The following is a 15,453-nucleotide window of genomic DNA, read 5'->3' on the forward strand; positions in this document are numbered from 1 at the left end:
CGGCGTACGCAGGCGGGTTTTGGCCTGGCCTCTGCCAGCATGCGCAGGTGGGTTTTGGCCTGGCCTCTGCCAGCATGCGCAGGTGGGTTTTGGCCTGGCCTCTGTACGCAGGCGGGTTTTGGCCTGGCCTCTGCCGGCGTACGCAGGCGGGTTTTGGCCTGGCCTCTGTACGCAGGCGGGTTTTGGCCTGGCCTCTGTACGCAGGCGGGCTTTGGCCTGGCCTCTGCCGGCGTGCGCAGGTGGGTTTTGGCCTGGCCTCTGCCGGCGTACGCAGGCGGGTTTTGGCCTGGCCTCTGCCGGCGTACGCAGGCGGGTTTTGGCCTGGCCTCTGTACGCAGGCTGGTTTTGGCCTGGCCTCTGCCGGCGTACGCAGGCGGGTTTTGGCCTGGCCTCTGTACGCAGGCTGGTTTTGGCCTGGCCTCTGCCGGCGTACGCAGGCGGGTTTTGGCCTGGCCTCTGTACGCAGGCTGGTTTTGGCCTGGCCTCTGCCAGCGTACGCAGGCGGGTTTTGGCCTGGCCTCTGCCAGTGTCAGGTCTGTGTAATTTCTGTCATGGAGGTCTATATATGAGGGGAAGGGGTTCGGGTCAAGAGTTCTGTATACAGGGGGTACTGGTCTTGGATTTGTATACTGTTGAGTGTTTCCTGGCTTCTGTGTTTTTAGTTAGAGGGTCTGGTGTTCGGTCTGTCTTTATTTCGGGTGGTCCTATGTATTATATGTGACCCAATACTACAGACTGGGGTATGCCTTGTATAAATGGACGGACCATAGGAACACTTCTGTGTAATGCTGCGCAATGTCCATTTTGGCCCCATTTTTCAGATCCAAGTGATGCCCGTCTTCAAAAGTTTTGTCTTCATGACGGTACGAAGAGATTATTGTGCTGTGACAGGCGAGTAGAGTACATGGTGATATGTGTTTTATTCCTCCGCCCATACAGCTGGATGGACCATGAGGGTGAAGGTCATGCTACTACTAGAGCTGGCCCTGCCCATGCGGGCTTACAGTCCGCAGAATAGTGGGGGAGGAGACAATAGGTTGGGGTGTTGCAGCTTCGGTAGTGACCCCAGGGCCATTGCAGGATGTAATGTTTCTTGAAGAGAAGGGTTTAAGTTCCATCTGTAAGTTCTGAGTCTGGCGGATAGTTGGACATCTTGAGGCACAGATTTCCTGAGGTTGGAGGCTACTCCAGAAGAAATGGAGATCACGTGTCAAGATAGCGGGAGATGTTGTAGACGGCGAGAGTTCGAAGTGTTGAACCACTGTTTAGGGTTGTGGGATAAAGAAGATACTCGGGTTGTGAAGTACAGGTGAGGGCTGACGTCAATGTGAAAGTTGCCGTTTTAAGTGCGTTGTCATCTTGCGAGTGCATTCCTTCCAGCGCCAGGGTTGTCTATTGATTCCTCACTGTCTATCATGTACCGGAGGGGCGACCGTGTCCATAGCTGATGCCAGGGTGACGCTGTCTGTGTCGTGAAGACATGGAGGACAGCAGTAGAATAGTCGGTGTGAGGTTTCATCGGTTGCAGATCATCCTTCTACCAGCCGACCCAACCTCTATAATACGATTTTTATGGAGGGAACGACTCCAGAAATAAAGAAATGCAAACGTTATGTACAAACTCAGGTGCGAATGGAAACAATTCACTATAGAATCAGAGGCAGAGATCCAACCAGCACTATCATCTATACACTACCACTACCGTGGGGGCGATTGCTGGGACAGTCTGGGTTTGAGGTTCTACTGAACTACATTGTAAATCAGTCTTCTGTGAACTCCTCCTAGAGGTGGCTTGTAAGTCCCTGCCAAAAAGTGAGCTTGAAGTCTACCTTTCTAATGTGTATACCTGATTTTCCACAATTAAAGCCTCTACTTGTCACCGCTTTGTGTATTGATTATTGATTATTTTTTTCCATTAATTATGCCCAAATCCTCAAACTAATGTGGAGTGAAAAACCCGTAGCCACCACTAGAGGGAGCTGACTGTATAAGATCAGTTCTATGTATTAACAATGTTCAGTGAGCTCCCTCTATTGGTGGCTACAGGTATGACAGAATGAGACTTTAAAGGGAATCTGTTAGCCCCTGAACGATTTTGTTTTATTACTATGGGCATACAGGTAAGAGAATGGTTAAACCAGTCTTGCCTGTATGCCTCATAGCTGCGGTGTAGATCTTGAGAAACTCTTTTCTAAATTCTACGTTAATAATTTCTTCCAGGCTCTTGTGCGTGCGGTGCTGGAAGAAATCGCTGCCTCCTGACTTCATTATAATGGTATCCCCCTCCCATCAGCGTCACACTGATAAGCGCGGGATTGCAGCACCGAACATGTGCGTGCGGTTATGTGAACCCTGTCCGCCCTCCTATGGGCAGTGTCTGCATTGATCTTCTGTGCAGGCGCCGGTGAATCTCGGCTACTGCACAGTGACGCACCGAAGAGTTAAAAAAATTATGGATAAAGGAAAATGGTGACACTAACTAACAAATTTGTTTTAAACCACTAAAATAACATTTTTAATTATTGCTGTAATCAGATTAACCCGTAGACTCCAATACCAGGTCATATTTACTGCAGTCAGTCAGACGGACGTACTACTCACGCGAGGATCGTATCGCAATGCTTGGACTGACCGTCGACAATCCTGACTTGAGGGTGACGGCTACATAGAAATACATGCTGTCAAGCCCGAGTCAGGAGAGCCAACAGCCAGTCCCAGCAATGTGATCGTCGTCTGTGTTATACGGCCGTCTGACTACGCTCTAAAACTAGAACATGGTTAATAAGGATAAATACCAATGCAAAACAACAAACAAATGGAGCAACAAAGGAAAAAACATTCAAGAGACACTGTGGAACTAATCTACAAACCAACATCTGAAAACGAGTGCACACAAAGGTCTCCTAAAATAACATTTTATTAAATATACTTAACATTTTAAATCCAAGAAACATGAATATAACAAAACAGAATGTTCCTAAAAGTGGTTCCAGATCAAAGTATGAAATGCAGCTGCTAGATACCCTGAATACATGTGGGGATTCCCCAACAAACAGGCAACCCCCACATGTAGGGGTAGATCATGCAGCTGTGGGGACTCAACATAATCTCTGAGTACGCCCAAATTACTTGGAGACCACCCGAGCGTGCTCGGAAAACCCAAGTAACGAGCACACTCGCTCATCACTAGCTATAATGTCTCCCATACACAACACATGCAGACATGAGGGATTCCTGTCTTTATGGATGTAGCACATGAACTGAAGTATGACGGACATTATTTATTGGTACTGAGCAGCGTAGCTGTGAATCCAGCACTGGACATGACATAAAACACTTATTAAAAAGAAGTAGCAGAGATTTGTATATATTCACTTTTTTCTCAATACTTATCCCTAAAGCTCTCAAGTACATCTTTGACCAGGACTAAATTGGATGAGTGACTGATCAGCTCCGAAGGCAGAAAAGAAATGGCTCATAAGTGGGGAAAAAAGCTGATTTGTCTAAGATGTATTACAAAAGTATCCTATAGTCGCTTATGCAAACTTTGCCGAGATGACAGTGACTATTTAAGAGGAGCATAAAATCGGACATTCAGCATGATGGGGAATCAGAGTCTTCTGGACTTGGGCTATTTGTATATCCCCATTCCTGAAATGGCTGATAACAGGGAATAACAGATCAAATATAGGATTTAGAGTAAAGACGTAAAAAGATACAAAGTAAGGCTGTGGTTCAGACAGTGCACAAGTTGCTACACAAGCTGCGGCAAGACAAGCCATGTATTTACCCCCCAGTCTACTTGGACAGTCCCGCCTCGAGGGCGTTAGGACTACACCGAGGCCGATATTGTCCTGTTTTGTAATGCACAACTGTGGGTTTGGGTCTTGGAGTCACCACTTAATGGTCAGTCCAGATGTAATTTTCTCCACGGCGTGGTACTGTGTGTGCAGCGCCTCCTTCACCCCGGCGCCGTCCTGCCCTCCCAGCCACTGCTCGTAAAGCTCCTTCACGCTATCATTCTGCTCCGGCGCCTCCGTCCTCACGGACGTGTACAGCTGCTCCACCCTCTGCAGTAAGTCCTTACCGGCCTCTCCTTCTGCCCGGATCTGACCACCGCCATTCAAACAGCCTGAAATAGAGGAGACGGGGACAAGATGTCAGTACAGGTGTATACCCAACGTTCAACGTGGGTCCCAGCCACGGCGTCAAGACGGCCTGGTGGAAAAACTAGCCGGAGGAATTCCACGCAAACATGGGGAGAACGTACAAACTCCTTGAAGATGTCGTCCTTGGAGGGGTTTGAACCCTGGACCCCAGCGCTGCAGTGCTAACCACTGAGCCACCGTGCTGCCCTATAGATTAACCCTATATATTCAGCATCATCCCTTTATTATACAACTAGATGGTGGCCCGATTCTAACGCATCGGGTATTCTAGAATATGCATGTCCTTGTAATATATAGCACAGTCCACGTAGTATAGAGCACAGTCCACGTAGTATATTGCCCAGCCACGTATGTCACAGGTTAAAAAATAAACATATACTCACCTTCCGAGGGCTCCTTATAGTTCGGTCACATGACCGTGACGTCATGGCAGGTCCTTCTCCCACACCATCCTTGCCACTGGAACTTGCCCCTTGCATGGAGCGGTTACCGGAGCGTAGCGAGGAGAGGGAAAGGCGGCGGAAGGTGAGTATATAATTTTTTTTTATTATTATTATTTTTAACATTAGATGTTTTTACTATTCACACTGCATAGGCAGCATCAATAGTAAAAACTTGGTCACACAGGGTTAATAGCGGCGGTAACTGCGGGGAGTGTGAGCGGTGACTGCAGGGGAGTAGGGAGGGACTAATCGGACTGTGGCCGTCTCTGATTGGTCGCGGCAGCCATGACAGGCAGCTGGCGAGACCAATCGGTGACTTGGATTCCATGACCGAGGCCGTGATCAATGAACATCCCTGACAGACAGAAGGACGGAAGTGACCCTTAGACAATTATATAGTAGATGACAAGTTTTCTCTATGAGTTTATTACTGGGATAGAATTCAGAGAACATTTAGCGTCCTCTGACAGTGCGATATCGTAGGGCTCTTGCTCTGGACTCTTCTTTGAGCAGCGTTACCTGCAGGACAGGCCATCACCTCCACGTAGTGATAGGCGCAGCGGCCTCTTTTTAGCTTCTGCACCAGATTCTGAATGTTCCGGAAGCCGTACGCCAGTGCGAACTGCAGCAGCACCTCCCCGTCCTTCTCCAGCGTCACTTCCTGGAAGTCTTTGTTCCTGTACAGGGTGAACAGATGATATGTGTATTCATCATCCACAGGAGGGGTCACCGCTAATAACATGGAGACGTCAGACAGCGACACAATGACAGACGCGACCGTACTTCAGAGGTTTGTATGTAATCTCATCTACACGGAGGCCGAAGAGCTCCTGTGCTGCGGATTTAAAGACATGTTCCAGGTATCCGCCTGATCCTCCGCCATCATGTCCTAAGGGTTCATTATCCACCGCACTGCTGAACCTGCAGAGACAGAAAACCCACAATGCTTCACTTCTGTATACAACTATGGTGACATATAGTGTTACTGTATACATACGGTACATTGTCCTGCACTCATCCGAATTCATATCCTGCATTAAACCCCAGAGCTGCACTCACTATTCTGCTGGTGCAGTCACTGTGTACATACATCACATTACTGATCCTGAGTTACCTCCTGTATTATACTCCAGAGCTGCACTCACTATTCTGCTGGTGCAGTCACTGTGTACATACATTACATTACTGATCCTGAGTTACATCCTGTATCATTCTCCAGAGCTGCACTCACTATTCTGCTGGTGCAGTCACTGTGTACATACATTACATTACTGATCCTGAGTTACATCCTGTATTATACTCCAGAGCTGCACTCACTATTCTGCTGGTGCAGTCACTGTGTACATACATTACATTACTGATCCTGAGGTACCTCCTGTATTATACTCCAGAGCTGCACTCACTATTCTGCTGGTGCAGTCACTGTGTACATACATCACATTACTGATCCTGAGTTACATCCTGTATTATACTCCAGAGCTGAACTCACTATTCTGCTGGTGCAGTCACTGTGTACATACATTACTGATCCTGAGTTACATCCTGTATTATACCCCAGAGCTGCACTCACTATTCTGCTGGTGCAGTCACTGTGTACATACATTACATTACTGATCCTGAGTTACATCCTGTATTATACTCCAGAGCTGCACTCACTATTCTGCTGGTGCAGTCACTGTGTACATACATCCTGTATCCTGACGTTTTCCAACAACCACCAGCAGAATAGTGAATGCCTCTGTGGTCAGATATCACTCCGGACCCCGGGGCTGTTGGATCATGCAGCCGACCAGAGGGCGCTCACAGGTGAGGTTTTCTATGATGACTTCTCAGTAATAATTATATAGATACTGAACACTCACTGTGCATCAAGGGGACAGAGATTCACCTCTGGCAGAGCGATCCCCTCCTGTTCCAGCATCCGCAGCACTTCCCCTATAATAGACATCCTGTAATCAGCAGCGTCCTTTATACACAGCACAGTAGTGACCCCCGCGATCAGCGCCTGCAGCCCTCACCAGTAGTGATGACACAGTCTACATCTCGGGTCTCGTACTCCTGATTGAAGAAGTCCGGCCTGGAGGCCTCCAGCTTCTTGTCGTAGCACGGCATCACTGTGACATGGTAGATGCGGTGAGGCAGCAGCTTCTGGGACGAGAGACAGATGTCAGATACATCGATATCAGATACATTAATAAATACCAGATAAAGATTTCAGTTTTTCACCTTTTCCTTTGCAAAGTAGTTCTTCACCAGGGATCCCATCACTTGCTGTGGAGATTTGGTGACGCTGATGTGCGGGATAATAAAGGAGCCGTGAGTTTTCTCAGCATAACAAATCCACCCTAAAAACGAAGAAAGGTCAGCAATGGTGGTTTCTATTCTAGACAGGTTTCATATTGTCTGACTAACACGCCATCGGCAGCAATAACATGCACCAGCCGGTAACATGTAAGTCCTGAGAGCACAGCAGTATGCACAGAGCGTCCCCCCAGAGCCAGAATGAGTAAAAAACAGGGAGCTCCCTCCCCAAAAAGGAGTAAAAAACAGGGAGCTCCCTCCCCCAGAACCAGAAGGAGGAAAACACAGGGAGACCTTCCCCCCCCAAACCAGAAGGGGTAAAAACAGGGAGACCTTCCCCCCCCAAACCAGAAGGGGTAAAAACAGGGAGCTCCCCCCCCCCCTCCAGAACCAGAAGGAGTAAAAACAGGTCGCTCCCCCCCAGAGGAGTAATAACAGGTCGCTCCCCCCCCAGAGGAGTAATAACAGGTCGCTCCCCCCCCAGAGGAGTAATAACAGGTCGCTCCCCCCCCAGAGGAGTAATAACAGGTCGCTCCCCCCCCAGAGGAGTAATAACAGGTCGCTCCCCCCCAGAGGAGTAATAACAGGTCGCTCCCCCCCAGAGGAGTAATAACAGGTCGCTCCCCCCCAGAGGAGTAATAACAGGTCGCTCCCCCCCAGAGGAGTAATAACAGGTCGCTCCCCCCCAGAGGAGTAATAACAGGTCGCTCCCCCCAGAGCCAAGCACTACATAGCATACACATGTACCTGGGCAGGCGGAGGATAACATGGGCAGGGCCGTCGTCTCCTCCTGCCGTCTCTTGTAGCGTTGTATAAACTCTCGCTGACTCTCCAATAGGCTGAAGTTTCTGGAAAAACTGGTGTCAAACACATAGTGGACCCCTACAGAGCATTAAAAAAAATCCACCTAGTAAAGCAGGGAGCAGGAAACCCTCGTCAGGAAGACAAAACCGTTCAGGAGTCTGGGAAAGCTGAATGACCACCTCTGCTGTGATGGTAGGCTCAGTGGTTGCCACTCCGCTTTCCCAGATCATGTTCACATTAACAATTCCCTTGAGGACATTTGTTTTTGCTTCTTACCCAACTGTTTAAAGAAGGCAGTCAGTTTCTGAGCAGTTTCCTGGATATTGAGGTTAAACTTTGTGGCCAGAGAAGCTCGAGACTGTGGAGAGATGGAAACCACGACCAGCCTGTGCTGCGAGGCGTCCTCCACCTGGGGAAGAGGTAACACGTTGGGATGCTTCTCTACAGCCCTCCTGGGGCCTATCGCTCAGTAATGTCGCAAGTTAGGAGTTCACCGGCTCTGGGGTGTTAATCCTATTACTCCTCAGGGGTCCATGGAGCTGAGATATAGGGTGCTGTATGGTGGAATCCTCACACCGCATAGCCGCGTGTGTCGCAGACCCCGTATCTCAGCTTCCGGGACCCCAGGGACGGACATTACCTTGTTCAGCTCCAGGACCTTGTACAGCTCCTCGTGACTCTGCTGTGTGATCAGCACGGTCTCTGCGGACGTCACGCATCCACTGCAGGCCAGACAGTCGTTCAGGGTGATCTTGGCCTTCTCCAGTTTTTGGGAAGCTCCATCCTGCAGGTCAGACAGGCGTCAGTATATAAAGTTCTGCTCCATTAAATGCCCCGTTCCTTTATATTTTTGGGCCAGTTTTCTATATATTGGCTTTAAAGGGGATTTTCCAGTTTCAGAAGATATCTGAAGTCTATATATATAAAAAAAAAAAAAGCCTTACTCACCCTCCCTGGGTCCAATTCAGAGTTTCTATTGTCTTATTGTCTAGCGTGCTGACGTCACATCGACAGCGCTGCAGCCAATCCATGAGGTCTGCGACTATTTGAGTTTATGGCATGAGCTGCTGAGTTCAGTGATTGGCTGCAGCCATGAGGGTTACCGCTGCTGACAATAACAAATACTGGAAACAGCTGGAAAGACTCAGCGCTGGACCTGGGGAGGGTGAGTAAAAAGGACTGCAGCCGGGGGACAGGGGTTTTCTGAAATCAGAAAGCCTCCTTAAAAATTAGCATTCAGAAAGTCCGATAATCCGGCACTGGTTCCCAGCACAAAACTGTGCAGATGTTTAACGGTGGGACTTTCACTAGTCACTAAAATTATGGTGATTAAGTCTCGCTCCAGATTAATGATCCAAGTCTAAAGGGGCTTCACTTTTAGAGCACCAGCTGCCGGGGACAAAGGATGGAGTATAGGGGGGTCTTGTGCTCAAATCTTCCCCCTCCGGTTCATCCATACGTTACACAATCTGCCCATTAACTGTATAGACTGCTGAGCAGGAAGCCTGGGGAGACCCCTTTAATGCAGAGCGACTGCACAGACATCGTGGGGGACTCAGTCGTCGTACCCCATTAGTGTGATGTATTTTTAGCATAATTTTCTGAAATTCTGGTAAAACCCAAAGCGATTTTGGCAAAATTTTGGAAAACTACAGCAAAAAACAAAAAACAAACCTGCAGCGTGTGAATTCAGCTTAAATAATCACGACGGTGAAAACAACGTTACTCATCATCACCTGATTGATTTGGAAATAACTCCCATCATCCTCAATACGGATCTTGGCCGCCCCTTTTCCAGGTTTCTTCTCTACTTTGATTGGTTTTATACAATCCTAGAGAAAAAAAAAAATGAATATTCAGAACAAATCCTAATTATATTCCACTGTTAGACATGAGAAGGCTGCGGTTTTAATTAAGGTTTTAAATAAAAAAAATTAAGAGGTTAAAAAGGTTTTAAAAATCTAAAGGGAGAAAAAAAATTCCTGATACAAAAATAAGCCAGGGTTTTAAAAAAAAAATAAATAAATAAATAAATAAATTGTAGTCGCAAAATTTCAATCAAAATATAAAAATTAACCCATAAGGGTAAACAGTGTAAAAACAAATTACAATTAAAACCCGCCAGAATTGGTTTTTTGTTTTTTTTCTCCCTCCTATAAAAAATAATAAAAACATTGTTTGTGTCCCAAATATTAAGAAAAACTTTCATTTACATTGATGGAAAAATACAATTTAATATAATCAGTGATAAAACTACAATTCCCAGCATGCCTTGCTATTCTGCAACAGCCAAGGCATGCTGGGAGTTGTAGTTTCACCCACAAAGACCCTGCAGTATGGAAGAAAGATGTTCCTCCCTGGATATGATATGACCCCTGTCTGTCACCACATGGATTTGTCACACGTCCCTCCGGTTATCACGGTGTAACATCCATCTTTACACGCTCACACCGCCTGATAATCAGTTCTAATAGCGTCACCATACCTGCGAGGGGCCGATATAATCATCCAAGTCGGTCAGCTGCAGCACTCCGCTGAAGTGAGACGCCATTTCCGCCACACCGCCGTAAAGCAACCGTCCGGACGCAGCCGCACCAGTGCAGTACTGCCGTAAAGCAGCTCAGTCCATTTGCGCGCGCACTGAGTGTTATAAGCGCAGTGTGAGTGTAGGGAGCTCCGTGTGCTGAGTGAAGAGCTCGGAGTCAGACGCGGAGCAGTGTCTCTGCCCAATTAATGAGCCAGATGTATTGTGGGAACACTTGTGTGGCCATAAATTGTAATAAAATATATTCTAACATATGTGACCCCCTTTCATAGCTGTGAGCTTCTGTTTGCGCTTTTTCTGAGGTAATTTTTTCCTCAGGCAAAGACCACGATGCTTTAAAACTGTCATTTAGGGAGCACTGGAGGGAGACGCCCCAAATTTATTAGAAAAGGTCGTTCATTTTAATGAATTTGGCCATTTGTAAGTTGTCGCAATCCTGCACCAGAAATGATGCACCAGAAATGATACACCGCTCAGGCTGGCGGCCATTTTTTTCTTAATTTATTGCTACTTTTGTGGCGTAAATTCTGAATTTTCAACAGGACGGTGTTACACTAATATTGAAGTTACCGGAAAAACAGGGCATTATGGGTAACATAAAATGGTCGTCATATGGATGTGTGAATTAACCCTTAAAAGTTATTCCCTGTGTTAGGATGTATTATCACTTTTCAATGTGTGAGTAAAGGGCACGGCCAGACTCCATTTTGAAGTATCCATCTTGTCTCATTCTCTTGTTTCATGGTAACCAAATAGTTAACAATGGTGAGAAGAACAGTTTCACATTTCTCTTCATGCTCCTAAATTCCTATTGGCTACATCTTTCATCAAGGCTTCCTTTGTCATTGACACTAAGTTAACCTTGGGTTCTGTAGTAATAAACCGGACGTCCTGAGTACACCATACAAGGCTGTGCCGTATTGTTTTCTCGAGCGCTCGTAAAATAAATCTTATTAATTTGGAGTTCAAAAGGCATAGAAGAAAGTGGATTTCGTTCACATTTAGTGATGGGCAGTCTGGCTCTTTTTGGTGATCCGGCTCTACTGACTCCACTCACCAAAAAGAGACGGCTCTTTTTTTTCATCCTAAATGGATCCCTATTAAATATGTGTTCACCATAGGTGAACACATATTTAAGGTGACGTCAATATGGCTGAAACTCCGCCCATGTTCAGCAAGCCAATTAAATTGACGAATGGCCTGGGTTTATTTCAGGTGGGCAGGTTACGTCTGCCAAACTTGGGAATTTTACGCCCTGTGAGAGTCATTAAGAGAGTTTTTTGGCTCTCACTGGCGTGCCGGCTCCCATCGTTCACAGCAGGGAGCCGGTTCTATCGTTCACAGCCGGGAGCCGGCTCTTTGTCTCGGATCGTTCATGAACGACTCATCACTACTCACCCTAGTAATAGTCCAGCTGTCACAATTCCACCACTCAAGGTGTCCTAAGGACGCTGTGAGTGACAGCTCCGCCGCCCTATAGGATCAAGGGCGTGCTGGGCTGTCAGTATTGTGAATGACAGCCCAATCGTTCAATCTGAGCCATTGACTTGCTGGACTGTCAGTGTTGTCCAATCTGGTTCGGCCTGTGGGTTTCCTCAAGGTGTCACCCATTCAGGGTGATTACCTGGCTATTTAGCTGGTTGGCAATGATCAGAACATTGTCAGTTATAGCCTTGCTCTGTTGTGTGTTTGGTCTGTTCTGATTTTCTGATCTTTGTTGCCGGACCTTGTATTACTCCTTTTGCCTTTGGAACAGTTTGACCTTAGTTACGTAACCTTGGACTTCGCCTCTATCTGTTTGTCTTTGACGTATCCTTTTCGCTTTTGTCCTCAGACTCCTTGACTGCCCAACCTCACTTTTTATCCATGAGAACTGACTTTTCTAGCTCTTTTTAGTGTTCTGGATAACTTTGCTTCGCTCACTAAAAAAGAGCCAGCTCTGTGGAATCTAAATGGATCCCTATTAAATAGGTGTTCACCCCAGGTGAACAGACATTTAATGGAGCTGAAGGACGCTCACCCAAAGCCGAAAACCCACGTACATGTAGCCAGCTAATGAAATTGATGGATAGGCAGGGTTTGTTTCGTGTGGCCTGGGCTTTGGTGCTATTTTACGCTCAGTAAGAACCATCATCTGGAATTCCACGCGTCAACACATCCGATTATCCACCACCCTCGGATCCTTCAGACGGAACCTGAAAACCCATCTCTTCAGGAAAGCCTACAGCCTGCAATAACCATTCTGCCGCCTCACCAACCAGTGTCTTCCATTATAAACATACTAGATTGTGGCCCGATTCTAACGCATCGGGTATTCTAGAATATGCATGTCCCCGAAGTATATGGACAATGATGATTCCAGAATCCGCGGCAGACTGTGCCCGTCGCTGATTGGTCGAGGCAACCTTTATGACATCATCGTCGCCATGGCAACCATTATGACATCTACGTCGATACCGTGCCTGTCGCTGAATCAGAAACATGGGATTTCTACGTCCTTTATGACATCATCGTCGCTGTGCCCGTTGCTGATTGGTCGAGGCCTGGTGGCCTCGACCAGAGACGCGGGATGTCTACGTCCTTTATGACATCATCGTCGCTGTGCCCGTTGCTGATTGGTCGAGGCCTGGCGGCCTCGACCAATCAGAGACACGGGATTTCCAGGACAGACAGACAGACAGACAGACGGAAAAACCCTTAGACAATTATATATATAGATAGACCATTTCTATGTAGGCGAACCCTCCTCAGGCCTTGCTGCCAGCCAAGGCGTCCTCAATTTATCATACAGGACCATCTTCCCTCGTTTCTGATATACACCTTTTTCCAGGATAATGACCTGCTTCACATATTTAATATATTCTCCGCTCGAGGTAGGCTCTTCTTTAATCCAATTTCTTGCTATGACCTTCCGAGCCATGTATAGTAGTCTAGGTCACTTCTGTACTTAACATCCCCTATTCTAGTATATATAGTCCCCACATCCCCATCCTGATACACATGGCCCCCTCATCCCTACTCTGGAATGCATGGCCTCCTCATCCCTATCCTGGTGTGCATGGCCCCCTCATCCCTATCCTGGTAGGAATGGTCCCTTTCATCCCTTTCCTCGCAGGAAAGATCGCCTTCATCCCTATCTTAGTATTCATGTCCCCATCCATATCCTGGTATGCAGGGCCCCCATCTCGTCCTAGTATGCATGGTCCCATCCCTATCCTGGTATGCGTGGCACCCCCATCCCTATCCTACTATGCACGGCCCCATCTCTATCCTGGTATGCAGGGCCCCATCTCGTCCTAGTATGCATGGCTCCATCCTTATCCTGGTATGCGTGCCCCCCTCATCCCTATGCATGGTCCCATCTCTATCCTGGTATGTAGGGCCCCCATCTCGTCCTAGTATGCATGGCCCCCATCCATATCCTGGTATGCAGGGCCATCTTGTCCTAGAATGTATGGCCCCCATCCTTATCCTGGTATGCAGGGCCCCATCTGGTCCTAGTATGCATGGCCCCCATCCTTATCCTGGTATGCAGGGCCCCATCTGGTCCTAGTATGCATGGCCCCCATCCTTATCCTGGTATGCAGGGCCCCATCTGGTCCTAGTATGCATGGCCCCCATCCTTATCCTGGTATGCAGGGCCCCATCTGGTCCTAGTATGCATGGCCCCCATCCTTATCCTGGTATGCAGGGCCCCATCTGGTCCTAGTATGCATGGCCCCCATCCTTATCCTGGTATGCAGGGCCCCATCTGGTCCTAGTATGCATGGCCCCCATCCTTATCCTGGTATGCAGGGCCCCATCTGGTCCTAGTATGCATGGCCCCCATCCTTATCCTGGTATGCAGGGCCCCATCTGGTCCTAGTATGCATGGTCCCATCCTTATCCTGGTATGCAGGGCCCCATCTGGTCCTAGTATGCATGGTCCCACCCTTATCCTGGTATGCAGGGCCCCATCTGGTCCTAGTATGCACGGCCCCATTCCTATTCTGGTATGATTGGCCCCCATCCCAGTCCTGGTATGCATGGCCCCATGTTTATAATTGGCCCCCACCTCCATCCTGGTATGCATGGCCCCATCAGAAAACAACAAAAAAAAACATTACACTTACCTTCCCGGCGCTCTCTCGCAGCACCTTGTTCAGATGCCAGCAGCTGCTTTATGCTTGTAAGCTACGCATGGCAGGGACATCATGCGTGCGCTGCTCACAAGCAGAGCACAGCTGCTAGAATACTCACTACTCTAAACGCCGGGACTGTGCGCGCAGAGAGCAGTGAGTATTCATTACTCTTCAGTAGCGCGCACAGTGTCAGCTGGAGCCTTCCTGCAGCTGGCGGCTGTCATGTGTGCCGCTACTTAAGAGAAAATAAAGGGAACCTGTCACATGAATTTGGCGGGACAGGTTTGCGGTCATATGGACGGGGGTTTTCGGGTGTTTGATTCACCCTTTCCTTACCCGCTGGCTGCATGCTGGCCGCAATATTGGGTTGAAGTTCATGCTGTGTCCTCCGTAGTACACGCCTGCGCAAGGCAATCTTGTAGTTCGTAAAATGGGGTCACTTATTGGGGATTCAGCTGTTCTGGGACCTCAGGGGCTCTCCTAGTGGGTCATGGCACCTGCAAGCCATAACATTAAAATCTTTCGCTCCTTGCCTTCTGAGCTTTGCACTGTGCCTGAAAAATATTTCCCGATTACATGTAGGGTGTTGGCACACTAAGGAAAACATGGACCTCAGTTTGTTGTATAAAAAATTTCCTATTAGCTCTTAGAAAAGCTAAAAACTTGGGGTTAAATTAACATTTTAGTGGTAAAAATGTAATTTATTCTTTCTTCACCTCTCAGTGGTATAACATTCTGTGAGATACATTTGTTAGTATGATCACTGTATCCCTACATAAATTCATTGGGGAGTGTAGTTTGTAAAATGAGTTCACATATGGGGGGTTTCTGTTGTTCTTGCACCTCAGCCAATGTGACATGGCACCCTCAAACCATTCCAGCAAAATCTGAAGTCCAATATGGCGTCTCTTCCCTACTGAGCTTTGTACTGTGCCTCAAAAGTAGTATTCCTCCACATATAGGGTATCAGCGTACTCGAGAAATTGCACAACAACTTTTGGGGTCCAATTTCTCCTGTTACCCTTGGTAAAAATAAAAATTGGGGGCAAAAAGATTATTTTTGTGGAAAA

General features: G+C 47.6%; 1 protein-coding gene across 2 annotated transcripts; it reads right to left on the reverse strand.

The window, feature by feature from the left end:
- Positions 1-2,901: 2,901 nt before the first annotated feature.
- CIAO3 (cytosolic iron-sulfur assembly component 3) lies at positions 2,902-10,343 on the reverse strand. 2 transcript variants are annotated; one of them, XM_069734619.1, is made up of 11 exons: positions 10,203-10,343; positions 9,454-9,549; positions 8,358-8,501; positions 7,994-8,126; positions 7,661-7,795; positions 6,839-6,957; positions 6,631-6,757; positions 6,475-6,547; positions 5,396-5,533; positions 5,132-5,289; positions 2,902-4,132 (listed from the first exon to the last, which is right to left on the reverse strand). In XM_069734619.1, the coding sequence occupies exons 1-11, from the start codon at positions 10,266-10,268 to the stop codon at positions 3,894-3,896; spliced, it is 1,428 nt and encodes a 475-aa protein (XP_069590720.1). In that variant the 5' UTR covers positions 10,269-10,343; the 3' UTR covers positions 2,902-3,893. The 2 variants fall into 2 exon arrangements, with proteins under 2 accessions (XP_069590720.1, XP_069590719.1); XM_069734618.1 differs by having other exon boundaries at positions 6,631-6,760.
- Between the last annotated feature and the right edge of the window lie 5,110 nt (positions 10,344-15,453).

This window comes from Ranitomeya imitator, chromosome 7 (genome assembly GCF_032444005.1).
Source record: "Ranitomeya imitator isolate aRanImi1 chromosome 7, aRanImi1.pri, whole genome shotgun sequence".
Lineage (NCBI taxonomy): Eukaryota > Metazoa > Chordata > Amphibia > Anura > Dendrobatidae > Ranitomeya > Ranitomeya imitator.

Bases quoted from the DNA above. Each gene is read 5' to 3' on its own strand.
- CIAO3 (XM_069734618.1), bottom strand. From the start codon at position 10,268: ATGGCGTCTCACTTCAGCGGAGTGCTGCAGCTGACCGACTTGGATGAT. The intron at 7,796-7,993 runs GTAAGAAGCAAA...AATGCTCTGTAG, and splicing joins TGCCTTCTTTAAACAGTTGG to GGGTCCACTATGTGTTTGAC. The intron at 4,133-5,131 runs GTAACGCTGCTC...CCTCTATTTCAG, and splicing joins GGTGATGGCCTGTCCTGCAG to GCTGTTTGAATGGCGGTGGT.